Here is a 21,143-nt window from a genome sequence, read left to right on the forward strand (position 1 = left end):
CCCCTGTATCATGGGTTTCACAAGCTCCGTCTGTTCGTGTTGTAATGAAGCACATTGAAGAAACAGATCCCTCACCCTTTTAAGCTCCAGGGGGCATAGGGAGTGATAATTATGGTATATGTCTGCCCTTCCCTTGCTGGTAAAAGCTGCCTTCATATAGGCAATCCAGGGGATTTTATGCGTGTTGTCAAGGGACAAGCAATCCAACAAAATCAGTCTGTTTAGTTCCCTCCCTGGTCCATACCTTGATCATGCACAGCAAGGGCCTGGGAGCAACAAGATCGGTAATGTATCTAATGCCAAACTCCTCATAAACAGAGACGGCCAGGGTGCTTTGTGGTACCTGCAGTATACATCTTAAAAACGCATTTTCTGCAACCTGAAACTTATCGGCTGTTATGTAGCCCCATATTTCACTGCCATATAGCACCTTAGAGACACTTGGACTAAAAAAGGCTAACTAGAGTGTCTGGTGACCATGATCCCAGCCTTTGTGCGAAGTTAGCTACAGCTCCTGTGGTCTTCCAGCTCATATTCGCATCAAATAGCACTCCCTAGTAGGAGAAAGCTGGAACCATTGCCAGGGTATAACACATTGAAAGTTTTAGAACAAGTAGACCTTGGGCCAACTTCCAAAACATAGAAGTATGTGAACTGGACTGCCAGGTCCAAAATGTCCTTAAAGGAGACAAACTTATACAGCAAAGACTGCTGAGCAACAGCAGTACGAGCCATGAGCACCGCATCACCAGCATACAGTAAAACCAGCAACAATCTTATCCCACCCTGGGGCAGTCAACCTACACTGAAAGGAGGTCTTGTTCCAGTCCATTAATATGAAGGCGCAAGTATACAGTCCTTTGCTCACTCGCCTGGTGGTTCCAGAGTGCTCATTGAGAACCGGCCCCTGTGAATACCTCACCTCAGCTGAGGTTCTGGTATGTAAATTTAATGAGAGGAGTCCGTACCCATCACATGGAATCGGTCCCATAACTTCTTGTGGTTAACCCTATCGAATCTGAACGCGAGATCCATAAATGCCAGGTAGAGAGATCCTGGCTGGGCAACAGTGTACTTGTTTATAAATAAGTAAAGGTTTAGACAATTCATTCAGACTACAATGGATTGTGTATTTCAAAATCATAGTTGCTTCTTTTTGAAGTTATTCTCGTATGAGGTTCGCTCCTCTGGGATCCTTTTGGATTACAGGTAAAACATACCATTTCAAGTTCTGTTTGTTATGAGCATGTTTAATGCAGTGTTACACTAATTGTGCCGTCACAACCTTACACCAAGTCCGTGATTTGTATTGACCCATTCGTTGCTGAACTTTTTGAGTGGTTTGACCAATATAGAGTTACTTACAGAATACGTCATAGATCCCAATTTTGCAATTAGAGAAGCTATTATTGATGATGTTGACCCCTCAATGTTCAAATACTAAACCCTCAATCTTTTGGGCACAGTAAGTATAGTCTCCACACTGGTGATGATCAGTAATGGGAGGTAGATTCCAGAGACTTCGAAACCAACTCTTCAGGTACTCATTGGGTGTAGGCTCTAATGATGCGATTTCTAATGTTGCGCCTTCTTTTTAGAGCAAATATGGTAGGAGATCTCATAGTTTTTAATGTAGCTAGTATGTGCCAGTTTTGAGTGGCTAATTTATTTTAATTGTGTAAAAGGTTGTGACATATACTATGTTCTCCACATTGCTCGTTTTAGTAGAGCATTGTAATAATGTCTCTCTCCAGCATAAACTATGTTCTCTTGAGTGAGTTCTTGACCAATTTGTTAGCTGAGCTTCACTTTCATAATTTAGCTTTGACATTCTCTGCATGTTTGAAATATTCATATTTTCTGGTGTTGGAACCATCCTGCGTGCAATGTGTGGGAAAATGTACCTTATGACCAGTTTTTGAGAATGCAGAAATTGCACCAACAAAGATGAATATTTATGTCAAGGTATGGGGAACAATGCACTCTTAAATAAGTTTGAGGACTGACTGACATTTGTGGTTGGCCTTAGTATCTCTTGAAATTAATTTCAATAAGGTGAGGCTCTTTGGTGTTTCTCTTTTATGGCCCAACGTCCTCCAGCTTTATATGGGCTGAACCCTATTTTGGTGATTGAGTATCAATGCACCAAGGTCACTGCCCTGTGGTGACTTTAGAGGCTCGTACTAGGTAGTAGAGCTCAGCTTCTTCTTTGGGCATTGTCTTACTTATTCCCAACCTGACCATACAGATTCATGATCTGACTCTTCCTTGCCTCTACTGTTAGCCTTGCTCTCGCAATGTGCAGGTGGTGTTTGAGAGACAGCATGAGATTGGGAGAGAGGTAACCATTAGGCCAGCAAGTGGAGACCTCACTACATGAAATAGTGTAGGAATCTGGTATAGACTACTTTTTGTTTGGACACATGACATGTTTCATGTTTCTCTCCTGAGAAACAGATGACATAAGAAAAGAAGACACTGGATTTCTCGTAGTCAAACTGTTAGGCCAGCCACTTGCAGCAGTATTGTTCGTAGATCATCTCAACACCAAAAGTGGTCTGGCCCCTGGAATACTTGACTTCACCAGCCCCTCAGACTAAAAAGGTCTAGCAGGAGCAGGTTTCATCACCAACCTCTGTAGAAAAACCTTGGATTTGTGTCTCTCTGGAGTTTGGTGATACCATTGATCCATCTCTTTTGGGCATCCTTAGGGAGTCAAGGAAAGCTCACCAAGTAGCTGGGATGGTGAAGAACCTGCATTCCGCTGCCACAGTTGCAGCTCACCCACCCAATTCTCTGGTCTCTTATGTTTTAGCAGGGATCTGTAGGCAAAAATGTTTCACCAATGACAAGTGTACTTTTTGTTTAAAAGACAAAAAAATCAAATAAAAACTGCATGATTAATCACCTGATCTCCATTTTGCACATTTTCAAAATACTACCTGCCAAAAAGAGGAGCTCTTTTTTGGAAAAATTAAAAAAATTGTTGCTGACATACTGTAAATGTCTTATCAGCGCTTTAGAGATATTGCTGGTGTTTTTCCTGCTTGGAGCAGGATGGCTGTCCTGGGAAGGAAAAAAAATCAGATGTAACATTAGAATGAATTTTCAGAATACACAGTCTGCAATAGCTCCATCACTTCCAAATGAGGCAGGGAGCCAGGAATATTTTGGACTTGAACTTCCGCTCTTTGTTGACAGATTCCCCACCAAACTTTGAATGACCCTCTCCTCATTCTCTTCTAGAGTCATCCCTGGCTATCTCTCTGTCACAGAAAATAGACTTCACGGCGGACAAATTAGCTGTTTTGCCATTGGACCAAGAGTGGCTAGATCAATAACTGTTCAACCCCTCACATTTCCCCTCAGGCCCTGGTGCAGGCCGTGCTTCCATACTGTCCTCCATTCTCATTTCGAACCCTTTTCTGTGTGCTCTGGGTTCAAAGAAAAAGGCCAGGGAGGCCTTTATTCCTCCTTTTCATGAGTCCATGGAGAATAAAGCATTTGAACTCCCATCCTCAGGGGATGAATCTGAGGCTATCTCCTCTAAATCTTGAGGAAAGAAAGGAGAGAAAAGACAGCCTGGTGATTTGAAATCTCAAAAGGCCTACACTAGGCCTAAGGAATTTTCCTCAGAAGAACGTAAGGAAAAATGGCACAAAAAAGCTCTTAAAAAGTCAGCAGGTACGTACCTACAACAGAGAAAGAAATGAGAAAAAGGTACTTTCCACCATCATTGCATCCAACATCATCACGAGGGACTAAAAAGTTGCAAGTAATGCTGCTGTTGACTATTCCTTGTCTACCTACACCAATGGGGGAAACAGTGGCACAATCGCCATTGACTAAGACACCAGCAACTAAAATCCATCGGCGGTGGTCCCATCGACAACTGACCCATTGACGACTCACTTCTTGACAAATGAATAGTCGACGGAACAGCCACCATCGATGAAGCTTACGTAAGTGACTCAGACAACGATGTTGTTGTTGATGATTATACCATCAACAGCTTCACTGCATGAGGCCCCATTACACCCAGAGCATATTTCTCCAAGCAAAATTCCAACCCCAGCCTTCAGTGAAGCTTCTAGAAATGGAAATGAAGGAGGAATCTGATCTGGATTATCTCTTTGGAATGGCTTACAGTCCAAGGCAGGTTAATATCAAATGCCAGAACACAGAAGAGGAACAGGCATATTGCACCGAAAAATAGACCAATACGTTCCTCTCACAATTCACTCTCCAACACTGGGAGGCCAGAAAATATTTTGACCCCCACTATGACCCTTAAGAATCTGTGTATGAAAACAATTAACAAAGGCTTATGATGGAGGTACCAGTTGACATTGATAAAAATCTAAGGCATATGATGTTTGACTATTACTCTCATTTTCCGATTGGCAGGTGCCTTCACCTGTCCCACCTCAGCAAACTCCTGACTCTCCAGCACCTGCACCACAAACATCACTAGAAGGCGAATACCATCTGCCTCAAATACCACAATTTGTAGATGTACTTCAACGGCCCATCTAGGTAGACCAGTGATGATAATCAATATATAGACCCACCACGGGGAGGCGAATGGGATGAACACTTCCTACCTTTTGCTAACCCACCAATTCCTCCACCTGTGGATTCATTGTCAGACTATATAGGCAGGTTTTATTTTTGGTCGTCATGGATACCAAAAGGTTTGACTTGCCTATAACAATGAAAGAAATGGACTGTTTCTCGTATGACTTCAATAAGTCAGCAAAAAGGTCAGTCAAGGTAATTCCCCTGTTGGATCACATCCAGCAAGAGAGCATACAACTTATGCCAACACCACTGGCTGTAGTGGCAGCGGTTGTACTGTGAATCAACAAAAAAAGACAAAATCCCGGAGAATTCACCTTTGTGTCTCATGGGCCAACCCAAGGCAGACTATAGCGCGCTCTTCAAATCTTTGAGCCTCAAGTTAAAGACAAATCTTCTTTGATATCCTAAAAACAAATAGTAAAAGACTACTAGGCATAATGTCTTCCTGCATAGTGCTAATACCATTCTAGAGACAGCACATCAGGCTCATACAAGTGGAGATGGACAAACATTGAACCCAGATATCCGGCTCCTTCAAAGACAAAGTAATGGTAGCTGCAGGGATAAAAAAAGTACTCCACCCCCTCTTCTCCTTCCTCCCCCTCCTTGGGAAAACCAACAATAGACCTCCTTGCAATGAAGAACAAGAAATGATAGTCTTACTTAACCAGACACCCACAACTGCATTCCTGGTGGAATGATCTTTTTATAGGTTGGTACAGGGAATTTGCTTACTCCTTTCTAATGATTCTTCCTCCTAGTAAAAGTAATATCCAAAATATAAAGCGAACCCTGCAGATTCAGGGACTTCTTAAGAATTTTAGGGCCCAGGGGCCAAACGTATCTTGTGGGCTCTGTTCAGAACAGCTTCGAATTTATGATCCTATTTCAGCTCTTTCATGCCGCCTTTGTCCAGGTCACTGATCTGCCGCTGTCCGTGCAGGTAACAGCAGTGGGGCCTTGTAAGGGGCGATTTCTAGGGATGATGCGAGGGAAAATGTATTATTTATTTAATTTTCACTGACAGTGCACAAGCTCATTCGTCCACTTTCTAAATATGTTCACATCTAATATTCAGGGATAGTGATGTGTGTTTCAATATTGTAACACACCAGCAACTCTCTAATATCACTGCAAATAATCTCTGATAACCCTTCCATTACTCATATGTGAGATCCTGTTTTGATCTAAAATAATTTTTATTATGAATGTTGCATGAGACTCTCTCATATCACCCAGGTACAAAAACATTAAAGGGAAATTATATTTAATCTATTCAAGAATCAATAAAGTTCATCATGGCAAGACTATGTAGAATAGAGCTGGCGCTTTCAGGGGGGCCCCCTGAGAGGCTGGGGCCCTGGGCCAGAGCCCACTTTGCCCAGGTCTTAAAACGTCTCTGTGCAGACTAATTCTTGTAGCCCCATTCTTAGCTGAGACAGTACTGGGTTTCGTACCTACTACGAACTAGCACCAGAGCATCCCATTCTGCTAATGTAGATGTGTAGATACCAGGGTCAGATACTACATTCCAACTCTGTCTCTCAAATTAGCAGCCAGACTCCTGAGCATCATGAATTTGGACATTTTGATATCCCACAAGACTGCAAGGTTATCATGTCACAAACCAGAGCTGTGTCAATGAATAGCACATATACTGCAAAATGGAAAAGATTTTGTGTGTGCTGTCCACTAACGGATTACATCCCTTTCATATCCAGGCCCATAAGACACTTCCATACAAAGTCGCGACACAGGCATATGTCAAAATCGAGTTCACCAGGCACCCATAGACGTTTCCAACAAACAACTAGTAAGTCATCTATATGGTCACACAGAATAGTCAAGTAGTTCCTGAAAGGAATATTCAGAGTGTTTGCACCATCTAGAACGCCTCCAACAGCATGGGAACTGAATACCGTGCTTTTGCAATTTATGTGAGATCCATTCAAGCCTATTCACAAAGCAACCATAAGGTATTGAAACTGGAAAACTGCATCGCTTCTGATCAAAGCATTGGAGAGAAGAGTTAGCGAAATTCTGGTCTTTACCGCCAAAAACCTTTCCAGCAGTTTACAAAAGAGAAGGCCACACTAAAGACTTAATCCCAAGTTCATACCTAAAATACCTACTGAATTTCATCTTAATGAACCAGTAATCCTCCTAGCATTATTTCAAAATCCTACAAGCCCAGCTGAAACAGCGCTGTCTTGGAACTCAGAAAGCGTCTTGAATTCTGCCTAGACAGAACTAAACAAATGTGAAAGTCTAACCAACTTTGAGTGTCTTTCTCCTCTTCATGACGTAACTGCTTACTATTATGATTCAAGCATGAGAATCTATGGGAGAGCTAATACTGGAGAACATTTTGTATTACTTACCTGTAACTTTGGTTCTTCAGTGTTGGTACCTTTTATATATTCACATGCAGCCCTTCCATCTCCCTATATGAGGCTGACCTCAGATATTGCCTCTATGGTTAGTATTTACACTCTCATGCAGGTTTGAGCTTTTTAAAATGAGGGGAATATGCTAACAAAGTAGGCACTGCCTGCGGCCTTCTCAGCTGTCAGTACCTTGTGTTGCTATTTTAAAGTTACAGAGGGACTACCACTTTCATGCCTGGGCATGATTCACGTCTGTGAATCTATGAAAGATATCAAGAATGGAGAACCACAGTTACAGGTGAATAGCTTGTTTTATACTTAACGTTTCCTGAAGACAAATGAAACAGGAACATTAACTATGATCTGTTCATGCATACGAAAGTCTGGCCTGAATCCTTAGACCTCAAGCCAGCAGCCCAGAAAAATAGAGAGAAATTGCCCTCCCTATTGATGATCTAGTTTGATCCCTCAGCAGATGTAGACCTACAGTAATATGAAACTGAAGAAGTCACTGCCAAATCACTTATTGCTGTCCAAGCAGTGGTGCAGAGATTAGCAATTTTCTTGTAATTGGCAAAATCCTTAGTCTTTCAAAGTCAGAGTGTCCCTTTGATCAAAACCCTAGAAGTAGCCAGTCCTGCTCATGGTCCAACTACCACTCAACATGGAGATATTTTAATTGAAGAGCAAGCCCATTCCCTCAGCAACACCAGTGGCTAAGATATCCCATTGACTTCCCCGTGGTTTTAGAACCCTCATCACTATCTCCAGAGACTGCAATGCGTGGGTCTTGTTGGTGGTCCTGATACTATACAGTTTTCTTTTTTCAGTTAGGGTTGTCTATACCTTCAATATGAAATATATTTTATTTGTAAGAATATATATAATATACATTATATATAGTAATTCCGCAGGAGCATTAAAACCGGCCTCTCTGCGAAATAGTGCATTGTTTTTACTCCCAATGTTTTGTCAGGAAAAGTTTTACAAACTGCACGATGTTTACTTCTGTGTACCTGTTCTGCAGAAACTTGACACGTACTTCGTATTCACAGTGTGGAGCGGTCTAGTCGTCACAAGGACGCTAGACCGGTATTTAAGGCAGGCAAATTAGGCGCCGGATCCTTGGAAACTGCCTTTGGCTACCTGGTAATACAGAGAAGCTTTGCTGGATTGTAGAGCGTAGCGCGCTCACAAGGAGCATTATAGCATATTTTTAAACCCCCGTTTTTTCTGATTGAGTTGGAACTGTTTTATTTTCACATTGTACCTTGATTTTAAAATTGATCAGCCACCTGCCGCATACCTGCACATTAATCTGTAAAAGCACCGCGTTTGGAGCGGATCCCTTTCCCCCTCGAAATTGCATTACACCGCCAGAACGGCGGACATCTTGGGTGAGGGCTAAGGAGTGGAGCGGTCTAGTCGTCACAAGGACGCTAGACCGGTATTTAAGGCAGCCATGCTGACGCGCAGCGGGCACGCGCGGCGGGCTCGCCGGAGCATTGCCGGAGTCACGCCAGAGTCCAGCCCGTCTGCGCCCGTCCGCGCACGGACGGGCCCGGGCACAGGGATCTCTGGCCAACGGCGCACCTACTCCTCGGTGGAGCTGCGTAATTTGGATAATAGGGAGGTACGCTTGGATCGTGCAACCCTGTTGAAACTCAGGAAGTATGCGATATCTCTCCCCCATATTGTGATCCCCTCAGGGTTGCACTCCTCACTGAAAATAGCCAGCCTAAATACCCGCTCGCTCCACTGCCACCATGTGGAAGTCTATAATTTGTTGCAGGACAATGAGATAGATATATTGACCCTATCAGAGACTTGGATGGGCGATAATTCGATGCCGGATATCCTTGCCGCTCTCCCCAGCGGTTATGACGCTATATGGCACAACCGCCCAGGAAGTGTACGGGGAGGAGGGGTAGCGGTCCTTTTTAAAAAAGCTCTGCTAGTGGAAAAACTATTGTCAGAAACAGTTGATCTAGCTGACTTGCTTGGGGTAAAAGTTACGGTAAATAACACATGCTGGGTGGTGCTAGCTGTCTACCGCCCTCCCAATACAACCCCACTGTTCTATGACTCCTTTGGTCCCATTATGTCGGACTTATGTACCCGATATACAAAAATCGTAGTAACAGGTGATTTTAACCTACATTGGGATAATAATAATAATAATAATCCACATTTGTAAAGCGCACAATCACCCGTTAGGGTCTCTAGGCGCTGGGGGCCGTCGGGAAGATTAAGCAAGCTATTGCCCAGAGTCGCATGGTGCTGGGCTAACCTGCCGCCGGAGCTGGGGATCGAACCCTGATCCCCAGATTCCAGCGTCAGTCGCCCTGGCCGCGGCGCCACATCTCGGGATGAGTCCCATTGGGACCTGCCTACACGCCAATTGGACACTATGATGTCAGCTCTAAGTTTTAAACAACTTGTGGAGGTTCCCACACACAATAAAGGTCATGTTCTTGACCTTGTGTGGACAACAGATACAAATGTGGCCCTTAAAGATGTTGCCCCATGTATATGGTCTGACCATCACCTAATATCCTGTGAGGTGCACATCAACGGCCCTATAAATAACTTACCACCGGAAGTCAGGAGTATCCGTAAATGGGCAGAGGTTGATTTACTAACCCTGACCAAGGTGCTCCTGCCAATGGATCGGTCTCTGAGCCCAGGTCGTAGTTTGGACCGGGACTACGCGGATTTAACGCGGAGCCTGACTCAAGCCATAAACCAGTTAGCTCCTATAAGAACGAAGCTAATAAAAGGACCTGGTAAAGGGGCCCCATGGTTTACGCCATTACTAAGGGACCATAAAAGGAAACTTAGAGCACTGGAAAGAGGATGGAGGAAAACCAAACTGGACTCAGCTAGGAACCTCTACCGAAACTCTCTTAATCAATACAAAAAGTCTATTACCCTAGCTAAAGCTGAATACTATGACTCCCGCCTAAGTAAGGCAGTTAATGTACAGAAAGAGACGTTTAAGATCCTGTCGGAGCTGAGTAAAAAATCTGAAAGCTCTCAGCCTCCCATAAATTGCAATGCCTTCCAGGGATATTTTTTGGAGAAAGTGAGATCTATTATCCAGGAGATAAAAAGTGGCATGGCAAAGGGGATGGCCTTGTCCACAGTCCCTCATAAGCCGGTTGACTGTTCCATCGCACTGTTTCCAGAGATTGATACACTGAGTCTGGAGCAATTGATGGGCAGAATCAAATCTGGATCTCCAGCAGACCCATGTCCTCCCAGGGTCTTTCAGGTAGCTCGCCCCTTATTGGAGGAACGTATCATCTCCCTTCTTAATAGATCTCTGGAGACGGGGTATATACCAGCTGAACTTAAGGAAGCACGTGTGAGACCCCTATTGAAGAAACCAGGCGCAGACCCCGCTGTGCTGAAGAATTATAGGCCTATTTCTCAACTGCCATTTCTCTCAAAAATACTGGAACAACATATATTAAAATCTTTGTCCATGTATTTGGAGGGTCACCATCTACTTCATGAACGACAGGCAGGGTTCCGAGCCCATCACAGCACCGAGTTGGTGATGCTCTCGGTGCTTGATGAATTGAGAGGCTTAGCTGACGGTAAGAAACCGAGCGCCCTGATTTTATTAGACCTTTCAGCGGCGTTCGATACCGTCAGCCATGCCCTGCTTCTGGAGAGACTGAGTGACTTTGGGATTAAAGGCCTGGCGCTCAGGTGGTTGCAATCCTTCCTTTTGGGAAGGACCCAAAGGATACAACTTGGGGATGAAATCTCTGAGGTGGGGACTCTAGAATGTGGGGTGCCTCAGGGCTCGGCCCTGTCCCCACTTCTATTCAATCTCTACCTGCAACCTCTGATTGCTTCCCTGGCGTGCATGGGCTGTACAGTATTTAATTATGCGGACGACACACAGTTGTTGCTGAGTGTCGATAACACCAACACCGCACAACTCCAAGCCCAGAACATCTTGAGGTACACTGTTCAATGGATGACGGAAAATCTTTTGAAAATTAATCCAGATAAGACCGAGGTACTGGTGATTCCATCTGCCACCTCACCATGGTGTGACCTCTATTGGCCTGCGGAGTTGGGCCCGGCTCCCAAACCTAGCCTGAATGTAAAGAGCCTGGGGATCAAGCTGGATTGTGACCTATCAATGGTTAGTCAGATCTCTTCAGTGGTCTGAAGCTGCACCAACATCATTAGACAGCTACGGAAGCCAGCCCCCGTTCTCTCTCAATCGATGATGCGCTCCATCGTAGCGGCCACGGTGATCTCGAGGTTAGACTACGGGAATGCCCTTTATCTTGGCCTGCCAAAAACTTTAACAAATAGGCTACAGGTCGTCATGAATGATGCTGCACGTCTCATCTTCAGACTACCAAGACGATCTAAAGCATCCCCACTGTTAAAGAGTCTGCACTGGCTCCCTATCAAAGAGCGTGTGGAATTTAAGAATCTGTGCACAGCTCATAAGGCAATATATGGTCTGGCTCCCGCCTACATTAAAGATCGTTTGGCGGTGTACAGCCCAATGAGAGCTCTTAGATCTTCAGACTCTCAATTATTGGTCTGTCCTCGGTACAAACTTGTAACCAAGGGAGGGAGAGCCTTCTCTGTGTTAGTTCCTCAGTTATGGAACACACTACCTGAGACGCTGCGCAGGGAAGGGAATCTCCTACGGTTCAGAAAGGTGCTAAAAACACTGCTGTTTAGAAGATCTATGAGTGCGATATAAGCTAGTGGATGCCTCTTTGTAATTGCCAAGTTGTTGTTTACCATCGATTTCCGAGCGCCTAGAGACCTGCAGGTGAATGGGCGCGTTACAAATCAAAAATAACAATAACAGTGGAAGACCAACATCACCAGTAAAGAATGCGGTCTTTTCGTCTTGGTGTACATGGACTTCACCTAGATTCAGGCCCAAAAGCCATACCAAGATCCATGTGCTCTTCCCGCAGCTTGAATATATATTATATATATAATATTTGATTTGCTGGATAAGCAGTCTTAGCCTGTCACAGTACTTCTATCCTTTTTCCCCCAACTTTTTTTGTGGAGGACTCATGTACTCAGCCTTTGGGTGTAGGGCCAATTTCACACAAATCCTCCTTAACTTGCCATCATGAAATGAAATGAATTTGTACTTGTAAAGCGCACTGATACCCCAACCGGGGTTTCCTGGCGCTGTAACGCATACCGCTGTGGAACCCTTCCTGGCTTTTCCCTGTGAAATGTCCACTCCTGGGCACCCCCAAGGTGAAGCCAGGCATCCCAGCGCTGGTGGGGCCGTTGTGGAGATTAAGCAAGCTATTGCCCAGAGTTGCAGAGTGGGACCCATGATTAGAATAGGCACCGAGGCGAGAATTATCGGGTCCGAGGAAATTGAGCCCAAGACTCGCCGAGGCGGGATTTGAACCCTGGTCCAGGGCCAGACCTCTGCATCAGGGTCTGCCGCTCTAACCATTGAGTCACACGTCTCCACTTCTCATAATTTACTCCTCAGGATACAGGTGGGACTCAATGCTAGGGGCTCTCCACCAGTGCCTTCTGTAATAGTTCAGATATGTTACTACAAATAAATGAATGTTTTTACCTGCCTAGACCTTTTTTTAAATCCTATTGGGTGCGAGACTTAATCTGGAAACACTTGCAGTAGCTCGTCAGCACAGCCATGTCGTGTCACGTGCCTCTGACTTTGGCTCCAGGTCCACCCCCTGATGTGACATCACGTAGCCATATATATTGACATCAGTATCTTTTTTCAATGGGGTCCATAGCTTGTCCCAGTTTGTGTTTTATTTTTTGGGACAAAACTCTGTTTTAAATTCTAATTTCTGTACTTTTGGGCTATTTGAGGACTCAAGATAGATGCAATCTCGAATCTCCATGAGGTCTCCTTGGTGTTTAGAGCTCAAATATATCTCCATTTCCTGGGAGACTGGACATCAAACCCTCGCAAGAGTCTTAAAAAAGCATCACATACAGGAATCCAACAACCCCATCCCTCACACCTTCCTGCCAATGTCGTTTTCAGAAGAGGTCTGAAAATTAGCAGTACCTTTTCCTGACTACAACCTTGACGTTGTCATTGAATCAGATTCGAGGAGACACAAGCTTGGAGTTTCTGGTGGTGTCAGCTGACCACATGCAGGGTTGTGCCTTCATGCAGGCTGTGTTCAAGATCTTCTGCTCTGTTTCGCCTTCTCTTCAATGCCTTCCGGCCCCATAAGTGTACAGATAATCCAACCTCTCCTCTGCTGAGAAATCCTGACCCGGCGCCTGTCGACCATGATGAGAGTTGCCTTAAAGCTGACCTTGCTTCGGATCCACCCTTGGCAGTTCTGCCAAAGACCTTGACTCATGTTGTAATACAGGTGCCTTTTGGAGCCATGCTGCATGATACCAGCACTAACTTTGGATCTGACCACTCAAATTCTTAAGGCAGAATCAATTTTGGTCAAGACTAGGCAAAAGGTCAAAGCTTGAATTCAGGATGGAGCCTAATGTGAGCATCTGGCTCAAGTGCGAGGATTTGCTAGGGTAGAGGAACGTTTTGGTTCGGATTTGGATTCTTTTCAAATGCCTTCCAATGTTACAGGCAGGCACAATACTAATGATGGCCTTTATTTGGCATTGTGAAATGCTTGTGTTCCGAACACCTCTCTTAGTGTGGAATTGGATTATCTGTCCTCCCTCTGAAGGAATTGCTTCCTTTACAGTTGTGATCCATAGATCAGACACATTTCTTGAACTTCCCGCTTTTGTTGACAGGTCTACTTTAGTCTTCTTCCTCCTCCTCTGAGCCTCTCCAGCCTTTTACTAAGGTGACCGGACGCCATAGACTAGTGATCGGTAATCCTACATTTCTTTTCACCCATCCCCTGTCCCAAAGCCTGGTAGTACAAACATTCTTTTCAAGCAGAACCCCAATTCTTTCCCTTGCTGCTCCCGATCCGGAACTCCAAGTGCTCCAACGCTCTGGGGAAGATGACTTGCTCCTTTCTGAGTCTATCCTTGCACTCCTTTAACACCCCATGCTTGCTGGTGCACTACTTCCCTGCACATCATGAGATGGCTCAATTGATGATGGATAGCCTCTTGGGTCATATGAGGGGACCTTTGCTTTACTTTCAGAGATACCCAGAATACAAGCAGTCAGGAGTGGACTTGGGCTCATTGCGTGATTTAATTGATGGGCACTTTCACCATCTGTAGACACCTGGAAGCCATCCACTGTGCTTTCTGGTGACCTACAGATATCCGTATGAACTGCAGCTTTAAACTCCTCAATGTTTTCCCACCCATTTCACTGATTCCTTATGTTCTCAGGAAGCGGAGGCAGGACTGTGTGCACAGGAGTGGGTCTGGAGGGTGCGTTACTCTGAGCTACTCCACCTGTGTTTGTCCTCCTCGTTTGCTTCTGCTCAGTGGTCTTCCCTTTCCAGTAGATGATTCTTCAGAGCCTACACTTCTGTGTTTGGTGATTGAACAGGGTAGTGTCAGTGCCTTCGACTTAATTTTGGAGGTGGCGAATGTCATCCTTTCTGCTAGCCACCCCTCAATGAAGACTGTTTATTTCGGCCCCTTTTTCTGTTTTGTGATGTGGTGTCCTGGAGAGTAAATGTACCCACTCAAGGCTTAATTACCTAGTATTTTTTCATTTTATGCTTATTTGGCCTGTCAGGGTTTTGTTCAGATCTCCAAGAAAAGCTGCCTGTTAGCTACGAAGTGTTGTACAAGAGCTCACTAAAGGAGCAGATGTATGAGGTTCCATAACTGGGCAGTGTCCAAAGAGATAATTTGTTCATTTGACGGTATCATGACTTTTATTTGTCCTTATCAGTCTGAATGAGGTGTGTAGATGGGAATGTGCAAAATCCACATAGGGCGCACAGGTCCCTCTCCGCAGTAGGACTAGGGAATCCTCTACAGCCAGTGAGTTTGTCAAGAGATGCTAGATTGCCCTTGTTAGAAATGGGATTTTTGGTGGGCTAGGGCAAAGCAAGGCAGAAACCACCATTCTAATCAGGATAAGGGAGTTACACTCCTACACTCCTAAAATAACCCCTGCTCACCCCCTTGGTAGCTTGGCACGAGCAGTCAGGCTTATCTTAGAGGCAGTGTGTAAAGCATTTGCCCATAACCAACAGTAATACAGTGTAAACACTACAAAAGGACACCACACCAGTTTAGAAAAATAGCCAATATTTTTATATACCTAAAACAAGACCAAAAACGATAAAAATCCACAATACAGTACTTAAAAATCTTCAGTTATCAAAATAGGATTGAAAACCAGTTCCTTGATGTTGATAGCTCTATCCGTGCCTATCACGGCATTGTGAGCATACAAATCCAGACAGTTCTTGCTGACTGTTGCGTTGTGGGCCAGCTACGGTGTCGGGAAGACCCACAAACAGTACCTTTTAGAAATTCAGGGAGTCTGCGACCTCTTGTTGAGCTTCCAAAAGCACGGCATCTGCAGGCGTCTTTTCCAGAGGTCGCTGCAGGTGTCGTCGGGGCCCTCGAAGTCACGTGTTGTAGATCGAACTCCTCTCTGTTGAAGTCAGGAGCGCTGGCGTCGGTAGGCGTCTGGTGCTGCGGTGTGAAGTGCAGCAGTGTGGCGTGCGGTGCCCTCAGGTCGCGGTGCGAGCAGCGGCTCTGTGGCGGCGTCAGATGGTGCCGTCGTTGAGACCAGAATGCAGTGCTCGTCGCGGTGCTGGCAGGTTGCTGTGCAAGCAGTGGCGTCGTCGTTACCGAAGCTCTGTCATTGGCTGATGTACTGGAGTCAATGGCACCGGCATCGGTAGGCCAAGGCTGCGGTGCGCGATGAAGGGCAGTGCGTCTTGTAACTTTACGAGCGGTGCCCTCGAACCTCGGTGCAAGCAGCGGCGTCGATTTTGGCGTGGAGTGGCGGCGTCGGGGAGGCCAAGGCGTCGTCGTGAAGCAAGGCGGTGTGGAGTGCGGTTCCCACAGGTCGCGGTGCAAGCCGCAGCTCGGTGACGGCGTCTGCAGGCGTCGTCGGTGAGACCAGGGACGCAGTGCGGCGGTGCCCTCTGCAGTACCTTCAGGACAGGGAGTCCACAGCGGCGTCGTAGACGGCGTTGGGTTGCTTTTTCTTCTGTTGCACCACAAAACACACAGTCCCCAGTGCTGAGGGCAGAAGAGCTTGAAGTCTTTGCTGTTCGGGATACTTCTTGAACAGGGGGCAAGCTCTACCTCAAACCCTTGTAGAAACTCACAAAAGTAGATTGCAGAAAGTTCAGTCCAGTCCTTTCACTGCCCCCAAGACAGAAGCAGCCACTGCAGGCCAACACAGCAAAGCACACAGCAAAGTTGTAGTTGCTCCTCACAGCTTCTCCAGCTCTTCTTCTTGGCAGTCTTCTTGATCCCAAAGAGTTTTAAAGTTCAGGGGTCTGGGCCCCAATATTTATATCCCAAAATCCTCTGATCTCTTAGGCAGAGAGTGTCTGTGCCCAGCCAGAACCAGTTCTGCCTTCTATGTTGTGACTTCTGGCAGGAGGTGGAGACGGCATGGTCAGAGGCTGACCAGGCCCTTAGAGGTGCAAGGAAATCTCCTCCCCTTCCCCAATTGTACTCCAGGTCTATTCAGCTCTTTCCTGACCCACCTAGACTATCTGGAGCCACTCCTGCTTCCCAGCCTTCTGTCATCCAAAACCCACACAGGCAATCCACATTCCATCAGAGAGACACTGGATGACTGAGCAAGAAAATACCTACTTTCTAAAAGTGGTATTTTCAAACACAGAATGTAAAAATTACCTTCACTAAAAGATGGATCTTTAGGTTCTGAGTTCAGGCATACTAAACTTTATTTTCCTACCTAATTCCCCGGGCCAGTTATGTTTAGTAGATGTTATAAACAAACTCCCCATTCTGTCCTATGGGGAACAGGTAGCTTTGCAATAGCGAAAAACGAAATTGGCCGTAATTCGCTATCAGGACATGCCACACACACCAGGGAATGTCATACCTTTCACATACACTGCACCCGGACCACAGGAGTACCTTGGGCCTACTTTAGGGGTGGCTGACATGTAAGAAAAGGGATGGTGAGGGACTGGCAAGTTTGTGCCAGTCCCTCACGCAGACTCCGCAATGGCGGGTCTGAGTTACCTTTTAGGGCTACTCACATGGGTGACCACTAGTAATTACAAAAAACACAAGGGAAACCCTACTCACAGAGAATCAGGGTAAGTACTGTGTATCCAGAAACAACGGTTCTTGTGGCAAAAATAATGGAATATAATGGTTAAAGTAATGCGTAATGGCAAAGAATGTTGGGTCATATGGATATCAGACAAAGAGGAGGCCCAATACAGTGTGATTGAATATTTACACTTTTTATAAATTGTTTCAAGAAAATTGCAAGTATATACACCAATAAGTGCTTAGTGTCCCCAGTTGGTTTTGGAACCAAATGAAAAAACAGGCTAGTGACATTTGTGACATTTATAACTTGGTTTCCATTGAACAAAAAAACAACCATTTCTGACTATAACAATATGTTACAAAACACTGTTTGCAGTGAACAGTGCTGCTGCAATGATTCGTTTCTCAGTAATGTCAACGGCTTTTCGACCCTTTGTGGGGTGTAGGGTCTCTTCAGGACCTAATAGTATAGGGACATCTGGAAATTTAATGGAGAGTGGCGTAAATTTAAGATCAAGGAAAGCGTATATATTCTAAAAATTAAAAAATATATACGGGCCAGGATGTACCTGAAAGAGTATCATTAGTTATGCGCAGCTACGTGCATGAAGTAAAAAACACTGGTCAAGTGAAGAAATAGAGAGGGTACTCACATTGGACCCAGACGGGAAAATGGCAGCAAACACGTATAGATATTGGGTTTGGAAAATGAGCGTGTGGAACTGCCAGAGCCTGTGTAAATAAGCGGCGTTTCAAATTAGTGTTAATCGTGTTTTTCTTACGACGGCCGCGTACACGTGTAGATCTAAATGAATAGGACGGTGCTGGTAAAATGGCTTAGTCAGTGTAATGTAACTGTGCGCGGTACTTTAAATCATGCAAGTTGACCCAACATTCTTTGCCATTGCGCATTATTATTACCATTATATTCCATTATCTTTGCCACAAGAACCGATGTTTCTTGATACGCAGACCTACTAGTAGCATTTGATTCACAGACCCTGGCACACTTTACTAGTGACTAACAAGTAAATCAAATATCGAATCATGGAAACACCAATCCATAACACAATTTACCACAGGAGCACTTGCACTTTACCACTGATCAGCTGTGAGAAAAGTGCTCAGAACCACTACGCCAGCAAAAACAGAGTCAAAACCAGGAGGTCAGAAAGCAAAAACTCTGGGGAAACACGCCAAAAGATGCAAAGTCGAACAGCCCTGTTGACTTGTTTCCTTTAATCTGGTGCCCCATGCCTTCCTGTGACGTCCATTATTTTTTTGGGGGCCAAGACAGATGCTTAAATATTTGAAGCCATTGGCATTGTGTGACATGAAGTTCCTCTCACTGATGATTTCTTTCTTGGTGTCAATAACAATATGAATTCTTCCTTAAGTACTTTGCTTTGCAGACATATTCTATCAGGTAGGTAGGCAGGCACGTCCTGATTATTCATGGCACATTTGTCCAGAGGTACTGTGAGAATTTAATTTGAACAAGGAGGTCATCTCCCAGCATTATATCATGGCATGCACGCTTCTATGATTGAGTAGGAACTAGAAAACTTGGCAGTCTGGCACATTTTGCTCCTTTGTCTCTTTAGAACTGGGGACCTCTGTCCTACCTATCAATTCGTGAGGACCTTTGGAATTGCTTCGGCCAAATGGAATACATTTTGTGGCACTCTGCATGCGATGCTCTAGCAGACACCAGCCGGCCGTTTTGGTTGCAATTACTAAGAACGTAATTCAGAGACCTATATCACTGCTTTCTGCCAACTTAATGCTTTTAATGATAACTTCCTAGCCAAAGTTAGCACTGCTCCAGGAGTAATCTACAACCGAGGATTAATCTGCCCAGTGCTGCCATATTATCAATTGTTTTCTTACTTGCTGTAGAACATACCTGTAAATTGAAATTGGGAGAGTGTCAAGATATATATGTAGAATACAACTATGGTGACTCCATTAGTCTGTAGGCTCTTTGCCATTATTATCTTCTTGTAATTTAATGCCATTTAAACAGTTTTCATTATAGCCATCTTCAGATTTGAAGGCATTTGAAATAGTTTTCAGTCCTACTGCGATGTGCCCGAAATATACCCACATTGATAAAGGGAAAATAGCCTTGTGACTCATTTAGCATAAATGCAACGTCACCCCTTTTGCATTCGTGCTTAGGAATTCAGGACTCAAAGGTAAGTGGGTTCATGTAATTTGCAATAACCGTTTCCTGTCATTTAAATTGGATTTCTATTTGGATAGCTTCATTAACAGATCGTAGTTGAACCCCATGGTTGCAGGAATGCTATTGATATAATTGCCTGTCATTGTTTGTGTGTTTAGGTGCTGAGAATGTCGAGCGGGTATTGTTCACCATCATCCAAGGAGCTGTTGACTACCCTGATCCGATTGCACAAAAAACCTGCTTCATTATCCTTTCCAAATTGGTTGAACTTTGGGGTGAGAATACCTTAATGTATTTTTCTTGCACTGAAAACATTTGTATGCTTTAAACCACTGTATTTCCCTAATAGAGAATCCTACTTAAAATGTATGTATGCTGAATATTTCCATTTCTTTGGGGTTCCAAAACAATTGTGCAAGAGATGGAAAGAGAGGAAAAATAAATGGCAATCTGAAGGCATTTTTTCTACCGAATAGTACATAAATATGACTATTTAGGACAATGAGACGAGGAATAATTTTCATCTAATTTTGACTTGAAGAATTTAAACCTGTGCATGCAGGGGCGCGGCATGGGAGGGTGGAGGATGAGTGCTTTTGCACTCCCTAAGTGCTCATGTGTGTTTGATCGCCTTTCTCAGGCCGACCAAAACACACAGGCACACTTAAGTTTCTCCACCCCAGCTGCATTCAGCAGCCAGACTTGAGAAACCCCCAAAGACTCCCTGGTTTGAACAGGGCGTCTTTCGAGCCCGCTCAGACCAATCCCTGCACTGCTCTGGAGCACAGGGATTGGCTGGGAGTCTGTCCCAGGGGCTGCTGGCACACAGGAAGAGGCCAGCAGGAATGATGTGATGCAGGAGGCGGACAGCGGAAACAGGTATGGTTTTAAAATGATTAACCCTCTTCCCTCCCCCCGCGCTCGCTCCATTTCCCCCCTACGCTCCCCCACCCACCGCTCACCCTTTGTTAATGGTAGCCGCCTCTGTGATATTGCCACTAAGTTATAATACCATGCGCAGAGTCCAGGGGTTCTCTAATAGTGTAGAGCGCTCAATGTGAAACCCAAAGTGCTCTATTAGTGGTATTGTGAGCGAGTAGCCTTAGGCCTAACACAAAGGAGTGCAAGACATTTATTGCACAACAGTGATCAATAATGGACACACAACTCAAGAAGGAGATCCAGACCAATTTTAGAAAAGCATACTTTGTATTTTATTTTAAGACCAAGATCTTCGTAATGAGGTAAGCAAGTTTTTAATTAAAAATACTTTTCACTTTGAAAAATCAACACATTCCAATGTTATCCTATGCGGAAAATAATATTGCGGTTATACTGGTAAGTATTAACTGCTTCGCTACTAGCCGCCCCCCCCCACCCCCGTGCTGAGCCTTTTTTTGGCTATTTGGGATAGTTTGCGCTTAGCCCCCTGTAATTTTTTGTCCACATAAGGTATCTGTGTCAAATCTGCACCCTTTTTTTCCAACACCCTGAGGATTCTAAAGGTACCCAGGGTTTGGATTCCCCAGGAAGGAACCCAGAAATCAGCCAAAATACAACAAACATTTTTTTCCCAATGGTACAAGAATTGCTGCAGAAGAAAGCGTCTGCTTTGTTCCCTGCAAATGGCATCAACAAAGGGTTTGTGATGCTGAAATCACCATATTCTCAGCTTTCAGGGACAGGCAGACTTTTGTCAGAAAACCAACATTTTCCACACAGTTTTGTCATTTTACTGGGCCTATTTGTCCTAATGTTTGTGCTTTCAGCTTCCTTCCAGTTAGTGGTAGAAATGGGTTTGAAGCCTA

The 21,143-nt window shown here is 44.7% G+C and overlaps 1 protein-coding gene across 2 annotated transcripts in view; it reads left to right on the forward strand.

Annotated features, from left to right (window-relative positions):
• XPOT (exportin for tRNA) overlaps positions 1 to 21,143 on the forward strand; it is a 538,373-nt gene that overhangs the window by 414,493 nt on the left and 102,737 nt on the right. For both annotated transcript variants that reach the window (XM_078676087.1, XM_078676095.1), the window contains exon 20: positions 19,494 to 19,610. In XM_078676087.1, the coding sequence (XP_078532213.1) occupies positions 19,494 to 19,610 (117 nt within the window). The remainder of the gene's footprint in view (positions 1 to 19,493; positions 19,611 to 21,143) is intronic.

This window comes from Lissotriton helveticus, chromosome 1_1 (assembly GCF_964261635.1).
Source record: "Lissotriton helveticus chromosome 1_1, aLisHel1.1, whole genome shotgun sequence".
Classification (NCBI taxonomy): domain Eukaryota; kingdom Metazoa; phylum Chordata; class Amphibia; order Caudata; family Salamandridae; genus Lissotriton; species Lissotriton helveticus.